The sequence below is a fragment of the Phyllobates terribilis genome, unplaced genomic scaffold (assembly GCF_046119375.1).
Source record: "Phyllobates terribilis strain yellow unplaced genomic scaffold, ASM4611937v1 Scaffold_2__4_contigs__length_985480577, whole genome shotgun sequence".
NCBI lineage: Eukaryota > Metazoa > Chordata > Amphibia > Anura > Dendrobatidae > Phyllobates > Phyllobates terribilis.
The window spans coordinates 371,994,264-372,012,275 of record NW_027362762.1 but is presented as its reverse complement, the minus strand read 5'-3'; the positions used below and the strand labels follow the sequence as shown (position 1 = coordinate 372,012,275).

The window sequence follows — 18,012 nt, the reverse complement described above, 5'->3', positions numbered from 1 at the left end:
GTCAAATGCAGACCCGATCTCTGGGGATGGAAGACTGGGCCCTACCTGAGGAGATCTGGGGTGTCCGGAAGGACCCATGGTTTCAATTGGGACATCCTCTTCATCCACGTGAACCATGGTCTCTTGGGCCAAAATGGGGCGATCAATATAACCCTCGCCTGTTCTTCTCGGATCGTCCTCAGGATAGTAGGAATCAGCATTAGAGGGGGGAAATGCATAGGCCAGTAAAAGTTCCAGGGAATTTGCAGCGCATCCACAGCAAAAGGCTTCTCTTTTGGATTTAGGGAGCAAAAGACTTTGGTTTTAAGATTGCGTTTGTTCGCAAACAGATCTATCTGAGGTTGCCCCCATCGGCCGAAAATCTGCTGGAATATTGCTGGATTCAATTCTCATTCTCGTTTCAAAATGTGACGACTGAGACAATCGGCTCTAATGTTCTCTTCTCCTCTTATATGCAGCGCCGAGAGCGCAAATAGATGATTCTCCGCAAAAGTGAAGGATCTGTTCTGTCACTAACATCAGATGAAGGGATCTTGTTCCCCCCTGACGATTGATATAGGCGACTGTTGTTCGGTTGTCCGACATTATCTGGATGTGTTGACCCCGAAGTTGAAAACTGAACTCTACTACTGCGTTTCTGACTGCCAACAGCTCCCTCATGTTGGAGGAGACCCGTCTCGCTGTCTGACCAGAGGCCCTGTATTGAATGGTCTCTCAGGTGAGCTCCCCAGCCTTCTGCGCTTGCATCTGTTGTAATCGTATCTGTTACCTGGAATGACCAAGGAACCCCCAGAGATAGATTTACCGGATTCATCCACCAATCCAGCGAGTTGATTACTGAACTTGAAAGGGATATTCTTCCATCCAGGTGACCTCTGAGCAGTTTGTCCACTGTCAAGATCTCCTGCTGTAGACATCTGTAATGAAACTGGGCCCACTGTACTGCTGGGATACAAGATGTCATTGTACCCAATAGAGACATTGCATTTCTCAGGTTCATGGATGGATTGCTGATTATGCGTGAGATGAGGGAATTAATCCTCAATTTATTGTCCTCTGGCAGAAGACAAGTCTGGTTCTCTGAGTCTAAAATGAGACCCAAAAAGGACTGAACCTTCTTTGGTTCTAGTTTCGATTTTTCTAAATTTTGGATCCATCCTAAACCATTTAGACTGGCCATGACTTCCGCCAGAGCCAGTGCACAGAGTTCTTTTGATCTGCCCACCACCAAAAAATCGTCCAGGTAAGTGATGACTAGAATATCCTTCTCCCTTAGATGTGCCGTGACTTCCAGGATAATCTTTGTGAAAACCCTTGGAGCCATGGAGATGCCAAAGGGAAGAGCTGCAAACTGAAAATGCTATATGAGCTTTCCGAAATGTACAGCTACCCTCAGATACTGTTGGTGTGCTTTAAATCGAGGACGCACATGTAACACTCTGGAAACAACATCTTTATGACCGATCTTATTCATTCCATCTTGAATGGCCTGTAAGTTAAATGGTCGTTCAGCTTTTTCAAGTTGACAATGGTTCTGAATGAGCTATCCGGTTTCTTTATTAGGAAGAGAGTTGAGTAAAACCCTCTCCCTTGCTCGTGTACTGGTGTTTCTACTAAAACCCCCTTCACGACCATAGTGAGTACTTCCTGCTGTAGGGCCATCTGTTCTCTTAGGCCTATGGGGCCTGAAATCCTGACGGTGTCTTTGGGAATGGTTTTAAATTCCAACTTCAGCCCCTTTCCGATTATCCCTAAAATCCAAGATCTGGATGAGATCTTTTCACAGGCGGGAAGGAAGTGGGACAACCTTCCTCCTACCTGGGGAGGCCCATCACTTAGGTGCTTTTTTACTCTGGGAGGATGGACCCCCGAACATGAAGCCTCTGTTATTCGGCTTCTTGTCTCTCCAACTACCTTGGTCTCGGGAAAATTTGCTCCGATTAGATTTCCTTTTCCGAAAGGAGGTCTTATACTGCGGAACAGATACACTAGGAAACCCGTGTTTCTTGTCCATGGCCTTATCCAGGATGCCATCTAAGGCTTTTCCGAAAAGAAAGTCTCCTTCACATGGGATTGAGCAGAGCTTTGATTTAGACTGCACATCTCCTGGCCAGCTCTTGAGCCATAATGCCCTATGGGCTGCATTGGAAAGGTTTGCTGACCTGGCAGCCAGCCTAACTGAATCTGCCGATGAATCCACAAGAAATGCAGCCGCCCCCTGCATAAGAGGAAGACTCCACAGAATCTTATCCCTAGGGACATTCCCTTTAATCTGGTCCTCTAACTGCTGTAGCCAATTCATCATAGACCTGGCGGTGCAGGTGGCCGCCACTGCCGGTTTCAGAGCCCCTGTTGAGGACTCCCAGGCCTGTTTTAGAAAATACTCCGCCTTTTAATTAAGCGGATCTTTGAGGGCCCCCAAATCCTCAAAAGGCAGTGTGGATCTTTGAGGATTTCGAGATGGTCACATCAATTTTAGGGGTTTTGTCCCACTAAGCTGCATCCTCCTCTTCAAAAGGGTACCTCCGCTTAGAAGGCGGCAGCTGGCCCTTCCTTTCTGGCTTTTTCCACTCCCTATCTATAAGAGTCTTGATCCTCTCATTAACAGGGAATGTGCGTCTTTTCTTCTGATCCAGGCCCCCGAACATGATATCCTGAACTGTTCTGGGAGCCTTGGCATCAGCAATACCCATGGTTACTCTGATAGCATTGACTAATCTTTCTGTATTGTCAACCGAAAAACAAGGCTTACCCCCTCCATCATCATCATCCGAAGACTGATGAAGACGATGATGAGAAGTCAGAAGGGGAAGGTGATTCTTTCGCGATACGGGATTCTACTGAGTCTTCTGAGTCCGAGGTAACCAGTCTCTGCTTCCTCTTCTTACGTGATGTCAAGTTCTTTAAGGAATCCCTGACTTCCATCTGGATTAACGTTTTTAAATCCATAGAAAAGCTAGGGGACTCCTCAGCTATAGTTTTCTGGATACAATCAGAGCAAAGGTTCTTAGTGTAGGAGCTGGGAAGGCTAACTTTACATAACACACATTCTTTATTGTTATTTTTAGAACTACTCTTTTTAGGTTCCGGAGGTGGTGGTTGCCGTTCACATGAACGATCCCATCTGGCGGAGGTGGACTCTCCAGCTGATTTTTTTGGACCAGTTCTGCAGGCACTCGTACGGCCCCCACTCCTGTGGCTCTGATGATGGGAAGACTCCCGACATTGCTCAGGTTGTTTTACATTCTGCTTGAGCTGTTTACGCTGCTTAGGCGGCTGTGGCTGCTGCTGTTCTTCCTGCTGCGGCGGTGACAGCTGCTGCCCAGGTGACTGCGGCTCTTCACTCATGATGTAGGGGATGCAGACACCGCCATCTTGTCAGCTTCCCATCTTTATAAAGCATATGGGGGCTCCACCTCCTTTGGGCCCCTCCCCTTACGGTGGCAGCGTGCTCTCTTTTTTTTAATTTAAATATCAGCCAGCTGGCGCACTTCGCTGCAGGATCCCTCCTGCGCGTGCACAGACCCAGCAGCTCCTGGCGTGCTTGCGATCGGGGATGCGTCATGCTGAATTGCACCCCGCGCATGCGCAGACCTGGGCTTCTGGCGCACTCGTGCCAGGGCGCGACGCGGCCCCGCGCAGCCCAGACTTCCGGCGTGCTACGTCACAGGGCGCGACGTGATCCTGCACGTATGCAGACCCGGAAGGCCTGCCTGCTGGCACGCTCAGCCACGGACCTCCGTGCGTGCGCAGCCCCGGCCCATACAGGAGAGGACCCCGGAAGGCGCCCGCCCCGCAGACCCAGGTGCCAGCAAGATGGGGCTAAAAACAGAGGTCTCATCTGCTGCCTCTCCACAGTCTCCAGGCCGCATCGATCCCGGGATCCACACTCCAGACCCCACGAACAGGTATGCGAGGCATCACCTAGAGAGGCTCCCATCAAGGACAGGAACCAAAAACTGATGCGGAAGAGAGGTACCGCCTTTTTATTCAGTAGGTTCCTGTCCTTGGTGGGCGGATACCCTCTCTTAGGTGGTGCTATCATGGGAGAAGGGGAAAAAAAGTAATTTTATTGTTGAACTAATGGACTCCATTTTAAAAGTGTGAATATTCAAGCACCTATTTAGGGCTTTTAGGTTATTGATAGTTCTAAAGGAGCCGTCAGGCTTAGAAACCAGGAAGAGGGGAGAGTAGAACCCCAACCCTCTTTCTGACGCTGGGAGCTCCACCAAGACTGCCTTCTGAACTAAATCCAGCACCTCCTTTCGTTTGGCTGTTGCTCTTTCTCGGAGTAACGGATCGGGGTCAAGATGAGTCTTTCGTGAGGGATCGCCTGGAACTCTAACTTCAGACCCGAACCTATGAGAGCAAGGATCCAGTTACTGGCTGAAATATTTGTCCAGGCAGGTAAGAAGCCCAATAGCCTCCCCCCTACCTAGGCTACGAGTCACTGACTCGGCTTCCGGGGTCCCTGAGAAGAAGAACCGAACAGAAGCCCTCTACATTTCGGCCTGCAATCCTCCCATTTGTCCAGATCTTTCTACGGTCTTTTACGGATAAATCTTCTTTTGCGAAATGAACGCCTATAGGTAGACATGGATAGGTTAGGGAACTCCTTTCACATTGCTTGCTTTGTCCAAAATCTCATCCAGAGCCGGCCCAAAGAGGTGTTCGCCCTCACACGGAAGAGAGCACGGTCTCGTTCTGGCCTGGATATCTCTCGGCCAACACTTAAGCCATAAAGCTCTACGGGCCGCATTGGACAGGGAGGCTGATCTTGCCACCAACATGACAGAATCTGCCAAAGCGTCCGCTAGAAAAGCTGCGGCTCCCTGCATGAGTGGGATGTTAGATAATACTTCCTTCCTGGACATTTTATCGTTTAGATGGGACTCAAGCTGTTCCAGCCATATCAACAACGACCTGGCCGTGCAAGTTGCTGCTACCGCCGGCTTTAGGGCTCCAGCTGTTGTTTCCCAGGTTGCCTTAAGAAAGGTATCTGCTTTTTTATCCAAAGGGTCCTTAAGGGCTCCCCTATCAAGGAGAAGAGATGATTTTCTAGATGCTTTCATTGTTGCTACATCTAGTCTTGAGGCTTTCTCCCACAAGGATGAAGCTGAATCCTCAAAGGGGTATATCCTTTTAAAGGAAGGGGGAAGAGAGCACTTTCTCTCCGGTCTTTCCCACTCATTATGTATTAGTCCCTAGACCTCATTAACTGGAAAACATCTCTTCCTTTGCTCTAGGCCCCTAAACATGACAACTTGGACAGATTTCTCTGGTCTGGTGTCCATAATACCCATAGCTGAGCAGACCATTTTAACCAGTCCATCAATTTCATTTCATGGGAAACAATGCCGCCCTGCACCACTATCTGAGGACGAGGTTGAAGAGGAAGAGTCGTCTGAGTCCTCCTCATAGTCCAACGGGAGGGAGACCTCAGAGACTGGGGAAACCTCACAATCCGTAACCTCTTTTCGCTTTACTTTTTAAGAGAGGGCCTTGCTGATCTCTGACTCGACCAAGGTTTTTAACTATGATGCGAAGCTAGGGGTCTCATCTGCCAAAGTCTGATTGAAACAGGACTGACACAGCCTTTTTTGGGGAGTTTGCTAATAGGGCTTTGCACAATGCACATTCCTTGTGTCTAGATTTGGTAATGCACTTCTACACCTGGTAAAAAAAAAAAAAAAATAAAAAAAAATGGACAAAAAAGAAGGGACACCCCATTACCAAGTGAACTTTCACAAAGATCACTTACCCAGGCGACTCAAAGGACTGGCACCAGTTTGGAGGAAGGACTTTTCTCAGCCGGGGGATCGTCCCTGGAGGCTGCAGATTCGTCCATCCTGCTTGAGCTGCGATGACTGGACCTGCTCGCAGATTCTCGTCTTTCTGGGGTCCGGTTGCCTCCGCTCACCGGAAGGCGCCGTTTCTCCTGGGGCTTGCTTCCTAAGCAGCCGCTGTGATGGCAGCCTCTCTGTCTCCATTTGCAATAGGGGGCAGAAGTTGATGGGAAGTTCAGAGCCATGGTGCCTGATCGATCTTATAGGTGCACCAGCTCTTCTTTTTTTTTTTTTTAAATAATTGCTACCGGGTGAGATTCCTCCCCCCCCACCCACCTCTCTCTCCTTCCAGTTACTAGGTGCACTGACCATTGGGCACATCACCTGATGTAGTTTCAGCCAAAATGGTCACTCCCCCGCGTCATCAAGCCGCGCCCTTGGCTTCCTGCAGAGCTCTGAGGCACGCGGCAGCCTAACTACAGAAGGGAGACCCGGAAGCAGGCGCACAGCAAGATGCCAAAGCTGCAAAAACCCCAGGCAGGGGTTCAACAACCTGCATACTGACTACGGTGCCAGCCCCCTTGGGCACACTGTAGGCAGAACCCTGAGCCAGCCAGGACAGTGATGTATTCAACCTGGCCAGCAGTAATCTTCAACAGGTAAGCCTGTCACAGGTTCCCCATCAAGGAAAGGAAACCAAATGGGGCAGGAGAGAGGTGCCACCCTTTAAAGCCTGAAGGTTTCCTGTCCTTGGTAGGCGGACCCTCTTTCATGGTGCTGTCATGGTCGACCGATAAATTCCTGATCACGTCAGGATTGTCATTGCATTAACGAACAGGGATTCCCTAGCATTTTTTGGCCCATTTCGGCGCAGAAAAAAAGCTGCAAAAACGCACATAGCCTTAGAAAAAGTATTTCTGAAGTCTGTTTATGATATGTAAAATGAGGCCTTTGACTAGTCGATAGGGCGTTAGCGTCCCCAGACTAGCTGGCCCACTTAACATAACTTACACGCGTCAGCGCCAGCGCTATACTCATCTCATGCATGCATGTGGCTTCTCTCCCTCACGGCATTGATCCTCTGAAGCCGGGTGTACGAGTGCGGGCTTCAGAGAGGTGCACTGCGTATAATCGGAAGTGCAAAAGGCTTCCGATCATGCACAGTACGCCTCTGAAGCTGTAACACATACACCTTGCTTCAGAGGATCAATGCAGTGAGGGAGAGAAGCCGCGCACATGCACACGCACATGCAACATGCTAAGTGGGCCGATTAGTCTGGGGACACTTAACGCCCCGTCGACTGATCAAAGGCCTCATTTACATATCATAAACGGACTTTGGAAATACTTTTTCTAAAGACCCGTTTGTGTGTGTAATGTAATAGAGGGACTGTTAGGCAGGGAATTTAGATATGTAGACAACTTGAGGGCAACTGAGGGGACCTGACAAGTTCCCTTTATAGCTTCTCTACTAGTGGTGAACTTGACATTGTACGGAACACATTAACTTTGGACATTTTTAATACGCTTTACTAAGGAAACGGCAAATGTTAAGAATGAGAACATCACTGATGTCACAGGCTTTTACAGATAAAACTCCCACAATATCGGCTGAATGTGCTCGTAGGATTGTGGAATCTGGTTTACACCAAGGATGTCTTTTTTTAAATATTCTGGGCATACCATTTTTTTGCTGTAAAAATAAAACAATCATGTCGACGGTCCAGAGACATCCAGTATAAACAAAACAAAACAACACAGGTAAACACTTATGGGAGCCCATCAACAACATATGCTACTGTATGTGCCTGTATATTGGTACACATTGCCCCCTTCCCATCAAGAGGTACATGACAAGAAATACTTGTGATGCCCATCTCCAACAAAAAGCCAACATTAAAGCTGTTCACTTCACGTTTTGTGTTTATTATGTATAACAGGAAAGCCCCCCCAACTATAAATGCCACAGCGTCCAATGTCTCCACCGCCCCCCCCCCAATCTGTCTTGTATAAGTCAATATGCAGCTGAAGAGAAGTTCCATGTACATGAAATGAGCAGTTTCTGCACCATGTGGTTGGATTTATGTAGGACTCGTTCAGATGAATAGGACAATCAGAAAGATTGCTACAGCAAATCTGTGGCATGGACAGCAAAGAAATGTAATATTTGTGCATTGTGGAAAAACACATCATTCAAGCCTCATACATGCCAATAAAAAATATATTTTTTATTTAAATAAATAGTTGCATCTAATATTATGATTTGTACTATATGTAAATCCTGACCAAGCAGAAGCAGCATTAAATGACATCCCCATATAGTGTACCAGTCTTCAGACATTCAGCAAAAGGTAGAACTGACCTCATTTCATGTAAAGCATTTCCAGAAGCTGGAAACTTCAATATTCACCCTCAAATGCACTAAAAAGTTCAATTTTTGTTTAAAAAAAAAAAAAAAAAAAAATCTTAATAAAAGTTGGAAAGAAATAAAGATCTCTCTGCAGCTGTGATCTGACTTTCAGCAGAAAGTGCAGATATTGACACCAAACAGTTAAAAATGTTGTTTCTGTAGAAATTCTTCTATGATGGGGGTCAGCACTTTAAGCGCTCATTTGTGCTGGATGCAGGTTCTGGGACCACCTCTCCCTTCATGAATTCATCCTGGAATAAAAGGAAATAGCATTTACAATAATGATACCAGTAGAAAACTGTCAATCTTATTAAATGGGTTGTATGTGACTAAACAAGAACAAGTTGTAAAGGGTCAGACACGGCAGCGTTTCTACCAACACATAGGGTCGACAGGAGGTTGGTTTTGGGGTTGCAGTCAGCACTGTTCACAGCTGTATCACCACACAAAACCAATGGACAATAGTAGTGCTGTCTCAGGAAGAAAAGCAGCTATGTTTTTTTTCTAATCCTAGACAATCCCTTCCAAAATAAACCTCCACGCTGAACATTCAGCACATCCCAGACTTTGGGCACTTAAATGGCAGATTCCTGTGATGACTCCATTTACTGCCCTTGTGATACACGTGGCCAGGGCACAAGATGGACTGAAGCATCTGCTATAAGGATCCCTCAAGAAAACGTACAATCAATATCTGCGAGACATAACAGATCACTCCCTCTGAGGTTAGAGGGTCCCACCGCAATGTAGAAAGCGATCGCACTCACCTTGTCATAGATAACTCTCACAAGTAACGAACAGCTCGGACAAGTCGCAACTTCTTCTCCATTTTCCAGATCTTCCTAAAATACACAAAGTAATAGACTCAAATGTCACTAATGCTAGAACATGCAGAAAATGCATACATTATATATGAAGTAACAGATAAACCACACAATTGCAGGATACCAAATATACACACGTGGTCAAAATGGTTGGTACCCCTCGTTTAAAGAAAGAAAAACTCACAATGGTCAGAAATAATTTATTACTTTTGTCAGATTCAAGTTAAAAATCTATGAAAATGAACAAATGAAAGTCAGACATTGCCTTTCAACCCTGCTTACACAGAATTTAAAAAAAAAAAAAAAATGAAACTAGCATCCGTATAGCATGTGTTTTCAACATTTTACATACTGCAATTCTCTATGTAATTTAAAGGTAGTTTTCAAACTAATAAAACAATCATATATACAGATAGATATCCTGTAGACATAAATTTCACAAGCCCCCTACATATAAATAAACTTTCACCCTTTAATGCTTTTCATGTAGCACTAAAGGGTGTTTAGCCTTATTAAACCTGTTAAATTTAAAAAAAAAATTACATGGGGTCCCCCCTATTTTTCATAACCAGCAACAGTAAAACAGACAACTGCGGGCTTATATTACCAGGCTGGGAAGGGCCATGGTTATCTGACCCTTCACAGTCTAAAAATATCAGCCCGCAGCCACCCCAGAATTGGCACATCCTTTAGGTGCGCCAATTCTGGTGCTTTGCCTCGGCTCTTCCCGATTGCCCTGGTGCAGCAGCAATTTGGGTAATGGTTTATGGGGTTGACGTTAGCTTTGTAATGTCAGCTGGCATCAAGCCCAAGGGTTAGTAATGGAGAGGCATTTATCAGACACACCCATTACTAACCTAGTAATTTAAAAGAAAAAAAAAAAAAAGAAAAATAGTTTAGTTTGTTTTTTTAAAACAAACACCCCCCCACACCTTGTTGACCAATTTAATAAAAAACAAACACGAAGATCCTTCTGAGACTGACTGCAGTTATTGATGCCACCGCTACTCAGTCGCCGGGTCCGGAGGGAGTCGGCGACTTTGAATCTCTATTGCAACCTATTGTGTGTTGCTCTGAGAACGATGCTTCATAGGTTACAGGTCATGTCTCACGAGCGAGGACACTACTGAGTTACATCATCAAGTGTGAGACATGACCGGGAGTGACCTATGGAGCGTCGGTCTCAGAAAGACGCTTCATAGGTTACTGTACAGAATCGCTGGACGTGGTGGGATCTTGATGGATTACATTGGAGCTGCGGGATATTTTTTTATATAGTAAACTGTGAATGAGGGAATGTTTCTTGTTTATTTCTCGCTTTTTAGGTCTTTCAGGTCCCATTTCTGGACTACTTCGGATTCACAGGACTATTTCGGATCTTCGTGTTTTTTTTGATTTTTTTTATTAAAATGGTGAGTGAGGTGGTGGGGGTGTTTGTTTATTTTTCAAAATAAACTATTCTTTTCATGTGTGCCTTTATTTTAAATTACTGGGTTAGTAATGGGGGTGTTGATAGCCGTATCTCCATTACTAACTCTTCAGTTTGATGCCAGCTGAAGAAACCATTTCCCCGATTGCCACTGCAACAAAGCAAATCGAGAAGAGCCGAGGCAATGCGTCAGAACTGGCGCATCTAATTGATGTGCCAATTCTGGGGAGGCTGTGGGCTGATATTTTTAGGCTGGGAAGATCCATAGTTATCAGATCACAGCTGTCTGCTTTGACTTCCCTAGCCATTAAAAAATGGGAGAAATCACACTTTTTTTTTTAACCCTCCCCCATATATATATTTTTTTAATAACCAGCAAAGGCAAAGCAGACAGCTGTGAGCGGATATTAATAAGATGGGACGGTCCATGGTTATCTGGCCATTCCTAGCCTGATAATATAAGCCTGCAGCTCATTATTTATTTAATAGATTTAATAAGGCTAAACACGCTTTAGTGCCGTATGAAAGGCACTAAAGGGTGCCAGTTCATTATATGTAGGGGGCTTGTGACATTACATTTCTACATGACATCTATCCTATATTCCATTCTGATGGTTCGGGTTGTGAATTTACTGTACTTAGCTGATGTCGGGTTTCCTTTGAGATGCTTGGTCCATGTGCCGTGCGATTTTTTTTCCCTCACACCCATTGACGAGTGCGATCCGATTCTCACATCCATTACCACCATGCTGCGATTTTTTCCTCAGTCCGGTTAGAGCTGGAGAAAAACTCGCAGATAAGCACTGACTCATTTACTAACATTGGTCTGAGTGCAATGCGATATTTTCTTGCATTGCACTCGTCCAATTTATACACTAGTGTGCGCAAGCCCTAATCCTCCCTCTCATCATGTAACCATGAGTGACATTATTTGGAAGAGACATGTCACCATCAGCTCTTTGCAGATCTCCTATCATGCCGAAATCTGCATCACTACTGCCCACCTATGCAGTGTGGCGATGAAGCTGGGAAAAGTACACACAACTCCATTGCGCATTCCCAGGGAGGGGCAAGAGATTTGCAAAAAGCTGGTGAAGTTGCTCATGCCCACAGGGGTGTGCATACTTGATGAGAGGGAAGATTAGGCCATGGAAATCAACCCCCTCACCTCTCCCTCCAACCCCAAATAGTCACCCACTAGTTTACATAGCACAACAACAGGGTTTGAAGTTATTTTGCTTTTAATCAGCAATTGCTGAGCAGCAAAATAAGGCTTGTTTGAATGCAAGAAAAGGATGTAATACAGACTTGGCAGTGGTTTAGGGGTGTTAGAACAATTGAAAGAATCCAATTGCCCTGCTTCCCTAGCTTCATGCCCACCAGGGGTGGTGTGCTCCCCAGGTGGTCAGTGGCATGGTTGCACCACTGTCTGGCACTAGTTACACAGAAGCTGGCTCTACGTGTGCATTCAGGCAACCTGGAAAGCTACACAGCATTGCTTACAAACTCTACTGGAAAAAGCTTGTAAGCACTACACTCCCAGCCTAAGAAACCAGTCAGCTCAAGTAGACTGCAGCAGTGGCTGGTAACCTAGGCAATGAGCATTAAACAGTAAAATAAAAAAAAATCCTCCTCTTTTGATTATGACAAGGCTTACCCTGGAAAGTTGCTTGTTTTTACAATATTCTCAAGTGGAGAACAAACCTTTAATATTTGTACTTTTTAGCTGGTTAAAATCAATATAAATCTTTAATTTGCTATTGAAGGGATTTGCATTTTTCATGATAGATGGGACTTTGTTTTTTTACCAGTGTTTCACACAATGCTGCACATTTATTAAAGGGGATTTCATCACCCCCAAAATGCTTCTTAAATGGCATAAAGTGTTGTAGGGGGACTTATAACAACCGGATTAGCCCCTATAACAACCAGATTAGCAGGGTACCTGTTACTAGTACTGTGCATCAGAAAATAATTCATATGCAAGCGAGGAGGCCTAAGTGCACTGTTTCACCTTCTGATTTGCATATTGTGACCCTTCCTCCCTCCCCAGAGTGAGCACTGTCTGAATGCTGCTGGCATGTGTGCGAAGCCCTGTCTACTTTCTTCTGTTTTAAGTGCAGTAAAGCCTCTTCGCATGTGAATCGTTATTTCCCCAGTAACAGGTACAGTGCTAGTCTGGCTGGTATAGATAGGGGCCAAGTCCCCTACAACACTGTACAGACCATCTAAAAGGCATTTTGGGGTGACAGGCTCCCTTTAATGCTCCATATTTCTGGAGCTTGAAATGGCACAGTGTGTATGGGAGCAGCAGTCACACACACACACACTACAGCTTCTGTACAACTGAGGGAGGTAGCCCAGCACATGCAAACCCACTGCATTCACATGGGGGACACAAGACCCTCTTTCTCTAAGTCAGTGGGGTTCCAGCAGTAAGCCCCCAGCACTTATACATCTGCCATCTAGTGGATCGGAGACAGGTCACTAGTGAGACCGCCCTTTTCCCATTGTGAATACATGGTGCATATAGAGTTACCGATTAATATAGTCATGTGAGGAAATGGTTTATGTCCAGCATGGTGGACGCCTCTCCATGCCCGCTGTCACATTGTGGGGGGATTAATCACAAAGGAGTAAGAAGACACAAATGCTATAAGAACAGCCTGCACACGAGGAGCCCACTCACACATTCCCACTATGCCATGTGGCCACAGAGCGGCGCCACTGCGGCTACCGTACCTTAGTAATGGCGAACCTATCACCACACGGACACGGGTAGTAATAGGTCTCGGTGTCCTCGTCATACTCGAAGTCCTCGATCTCCACCTCGTCGTGGTACACCGCCATCCCGGCACTAGCGCGGAGAATCTCAGCGCGTCACACCCGGCACAAGGCTGGTCCCTAGATTTTCACGTCACCGCCCGTCCCCGACTTTATACGTCATTCTCTCGTTTCCGCCATAAGCGGGCAGCTATTTTTGATCCTGGCGTCTAAGCGCTATCTATACACCTTCACGACCACTAGGTGGCGCTGACACATCAGTAAGCTCCGGCTCTAATGCAGGCCGCTCTAGCAGCAGGAAACAAAAGAAAGTGACAGCAGAGTGGATTTGTGAAGCTTGTAGATGGTTATGTAGTGTGAGCCCACAACGCTCGAAAATATTCAACTAGACACACTATATTTTTGGCTAAGTAGTCTGTCATTGGCCATAATATACAAGCAATGGTCGGCAGGAATAGCATACTCTTCTATAATCTTATGTGCATGGCCAGGTTTAGGCATGAGTTACTATCCTAGGCTCGGCGTTTGTAACCACTAATGTGCAGCTATGCTCAGGAGGCATACACCTGACAGGGACCACTGTCTAGATGGGGGCTTAAAGGGATTGTCTGGGATTTTCACAAAAGTCTGCAGTCACTCTATGTGACTGCAGACTTGTGAATCCTCACATTGTGCGCTGTGCGGATTCTAAAGTGCTGGCAGCGAGACCAAGCATCCATGTGACCGCAAATAAGCGATAAGAATACTTCTGGTGAATTGAGGCTGCGCACGTCTAGTCTTAATGTGGCCGGGAGTATGCATATCACATACTTGTGTTCACATGGACGCTCAGTCTCGCCTCTGCCATTGGAGAATATCTTCACGCTGCGAGGATGCACAAGTCTGGATTCACATAGAGCAACTGCAGACTTTTGTGATAAGCTAAGGCAACTCCTTTAATCATCAATTAACCATAGGGACTGTGCACTATACATGTGTTTTAGGTAACCATGTGTATAGGTACAGTGGCATGTAAAAGTTTGGGCACCCCTGGTCAAAATTACTGTTATTGTGAACAGTTAAGCAAGTTGAAGATGAAATAATCTCTGAAAGGTCTAAAGTTAAAGATGACACATTTCCTTTGTATTTTAGGCAAAAAAAAATATATTTCCATCTTTTACATTTTAAAAATCACAAAAAGGAAAATGGGCCGATGCAAAGGTTTGAACACCCTGCATGGTTAGTACCTAACAGCGCCCCCTTTTGAAAGTATCACATCTTGTAAACGCTTTTTGTAGCCAGCCAAGCCTTTCAATTCTTGTTTGAGGGATTTTCATCCATTTTTCCTTGGAAAATTCTTCCAGTTCTGTGAGATTCCTGGGTCATCTTGCATGCACTACTATTTTCAGGTCTAGCCACAGATTTTCAATGATGTTCAGATCAGGGGACTGTGAGGGCCATTGTAAAACCTTTAGCTTGCGCCTTTTGAGGTAGTCTATTGTGGATTTTGACATGTTTTTAGGCTAATTATCCATTTTTAGAAGCCATCCTCTTTTCAACTTCAGCTTTATTACATATTATGTTATGTTTGCATCAAGAATTTGTTGAAATTTCATTGAATCCATTCTTCCGTCTACCCATGAAATGTTCCCCGTGCCATTGGCTGCAACTGCAACACAACCCCAAAGGATGATAGATCCACCCCCCATGATTAATGATTGGCGAGATGTTATTTTCCTGAAATTCTGTGCCCGTTTTTCGCCACACATATCTTTGATCATTGTGCCCTAAGAGTTCTATTTTAACCCACGTCCGTCCATAGCACTTGTTTCCAAGATGCATCAGGCTTGTTTAGATGTTTGTTTGCATACGACTGATGCTCAATTATATGGTGAAGAAGCATGAGAAGTTTTCTTCTGATGACTCTTCCATTAAGACCATATTTGTGCAGGTGTCTCTGAACAATAGAACAATGTACCACAAATCCAGAGTCTGCTAAATCTTTCTGAAAGTCTTTTGTAGTCAAGCAGGGGTTCTGATTTGTCTCTCTAGCAATCCTACGAGCAGTTCTCACTGAAATTTTGCTTGGTCTTCCAGACCTTATCTTGACCTCCACTGTTCCTGTTAACTGCCATTTCTTAATTAAATTTCAAACTGAGGAAAGGGCAAATTGAAATCGCTTTGCTATCTTCTTATAGACTTCTCCTGCCTTGTGGGCCTCCACCATTTTCATTTTCAGAGTGCTAGGCAGCTGCTTAGAAGAACCCATGGCTGCTGTTTGGCATAAGCTTAGAGGAAATTAGCTGGGATTAATGGCAGGGTGAAAATTACACAACCACTCATACACCTATGCTCCACGGGGGGATGAGGGGGGAGTTGCGTAGTATTATAAGTGCATACAGGTAAGACATGTATGGGGTGCCAGTCACACAGATCTGGTAGTGCATCATGCTGACTTACAGCCCATACTATTAGATCAGGCGGGCTGTCCAGCACAATGTTAGTATACCCAACAAGAACAAACACTCTATTTTTTCCCCACCAACACAGTACAGACAACCTTCCTTCATAGCTCCATGGCCAGTTCACATTCAAGGTGCTTGACAACCAACGCATGCCCAGTAGAGCAAGGACTAGCCCAGCACTTGAAACAGATGTCACTAATGACGCTTTGTTTCAGGGTGGGACCAAAGGACGCGGGAGTGACCGCAGCCCCTGCCTCCTGATGACCACTCGTTGGAATATCCCAGCATGCATCGGGGTACTCAAAGCATCATCGAATAGGAACAATGTGATAGGGACTTTTTAAGTACAGTATATTAAAAAAAAGATTTGATTATGACATTAAATAGACAGACATTTAGGGTAAAACTAGTTTCTAGTTTCGCGCTACCCCTTTAAGCACTTCATCTTGGATTATACTAATTTCATTCCTATATTTGCTGTGGAAAACTTTGTATTCTATGATCTGTATAATATTTCTAATTATTATCTATTCTTTTTAAATATCGTCTTGGTATTTTAACTAGCAAGTTTCTGTTAGAATGAAGAACCTCTGTGTTTTGGGGGATTTACTAACAAACTGTTTATATTACCAAGGTGGGTAGGCCTCCAGATGTTTTCACATCTCATTATGTTCTAACCTTTTGCCTAGATACTGAACTCTTCTAACAACTAATTATGTGTGTATATTTTATTATACTATATTAGCATAGATTAGAGCAGCGTACTGGAGCAGAAGTAATAAAGCACATGCAGTAAAAGAAGACTGATAAGAAATCCTATACAGATATGTGATATTGAAATAAATAATGAGGTTAATGTATGGCTATTCTGCTCTCTGGTTGGTCATAAATAAGGAGGACAGGCCACTACTCCAATATAGTACCTTGTCGAAGGGTCGTTGCCCTTGATTATTACCACTATAATCGCATAATCAATATTAGGCACCTTACCTTTTAGTGGATTTAAAGCCATGGCTGATTGTTGCTCATATTTTCATTTTGAAAATGAAGAAGTGTTCATCTTCATATCTGTCTTCTTGCTTAAAAGGGTTATCCGGTCCAAAATGATAAGTCTGCAGTCACTCTGTGTGACTGCAGACTTATTAATCCCTCCGCACGCGCACTGTGTGCTGCGGGGATTCACCGGTTTGTGAGCCGGGACCAGAGGGTATGTATGTGTTATACATACTCCTGGCCAGAACCCGACTAGCGGGTGCGGATTCGCGCCATACACTTGTATTGAGCCAGGACACGCTCACTGGACGAGCGCGTTACTAGACAGGGCGTGGTCTCGCTCTATACAAGTGTATTGCGCGAGGCCATGCCCACCAGTCGGGAGTATCATATGCATACCCTCCTGTCCCGGCTCAGAAACCGGCGAATCCCTGCACCGCACAGTCCATACGCTGGGTTAATTCATAAATCTGCTGTCACACAGAGCAACTGCAGACTTATCGATTTGGACTGGACAACCCCTTTAAGTCTATTTTTATGCATCTATGCAGAAAATATACTGTACCTGCTCTTCATATAAAAGATCTGTTCCGCTCTTGACATTTTATTTCGGAACAATTTTACATAAACCCAGGCCCTTTCAATACTGAATATTTAGACTCCAGACAGTTTGTTGTGTTGTTATTCACTATTACATTGTAATCCATTTGTTATTTTATGTACATAGCAATGATGGAGCATTCTGTATAAAGGTTATTCCCCTGACCCAACCTCCACCCCAAAAAAGTTATCCCCAATCCACAGGATAGGGGGTTAGTTACTGATCGCTTGGGGTCCAACTGCTGGCACCCTAAGTGACCCTGAGATTTTGGGTCTGCAGCGGTGTATAGAGTAGAGCAGTTGTGCACTTGCTCAATCTCCATTCGTTTTATATTGAATTGCAGGAAAAAGCTGAGCGTTGTACTCCGCTGTTTCCGGCAGTTATATCGTAATAAATGGAGTGAAGGCCAAGCAAGTGCACCTCTGCTCCATTTAAGAGGTGACTGCAGAGCCACAATATTGGGATTGCCAGGAATCCCAGTGGTCAGACCCAAGCAAACAACAATATCCTACTTATGGATGGGGATAACTTGTTGCTTTTTTTTTTGGGGGGGGGGGGGGGGAGTTAGCCTGATGGCTTTGAAGGTTTTTTTGTGGGTATAGACAATTTATCAGTTAATTAATATTTATTGCTGTGGTGTAAGAATAAAGTGTAGCACTGAACGCAGGATAAAATGGTACCAAGAGTGACAGGGGAAGAAAGAAGATAGTATGGCCAGTGGACTTCCTGTATACAAAATGT

General features: G+C 45.0%; 1 protein-coding gene across 1 annotated transcript; it reads right to left on the bottom strand.

Annotated features, from left to right (window-relative positions):
* Positions 1-7,780: 7,780 nt before the first annotated feature.
* On the bottom strand, positions 7,781-13,442 carry DPH3 (diphthamide biosynthesis 3). The gene is made up of 3 exons (XM_073670488.1): positions 13,192-13,442; positions 8,964-9,038; positions 7,781-8,447 (listed from the first exon to the last, which is right to left on the bottom strand). Exons 1-3 carry the CDS (start codon positions 13,297-13,299, stop codon positions 8,379-8,381), a joined length of 252 nt encoding a protein of 83 aa, XP_073526589.1. The 5' UTR covers positions 13,300-13,442; the 3' UTR covers positions 7,781-8,378.
* Positions 13,443-18,012: the final 4,570 nt, after the last annotated feature.

What these genes read in the sequence shown, in the direction of transcription:
- DPH3 (XM_073670488.1), bottom strand. Translation starts at nt 13,299, where the DNA reads ATGGCGGTGTACCACGACGAGGTGGAGATCGAGGACTTCGAGTATGAC. An exon ending in ATAGGTTCGCCATTACTAAG is followed by an intron (nt 9,039 to 13,191) that starts GTACGGTAGCCG and finishes TGTGTATTTTAG; the next exon opens with GAAGATCTGGAAAATGGAGA. An exon ending in TGAGAGTTATCTATGACAAG is followed by an intron (nt 8,448 to 8,963) that starts GTGAGTGCGATC and finishes CTTTTATTCCAG; the next exon opens with GATGAATTCATGAAGGGAGA.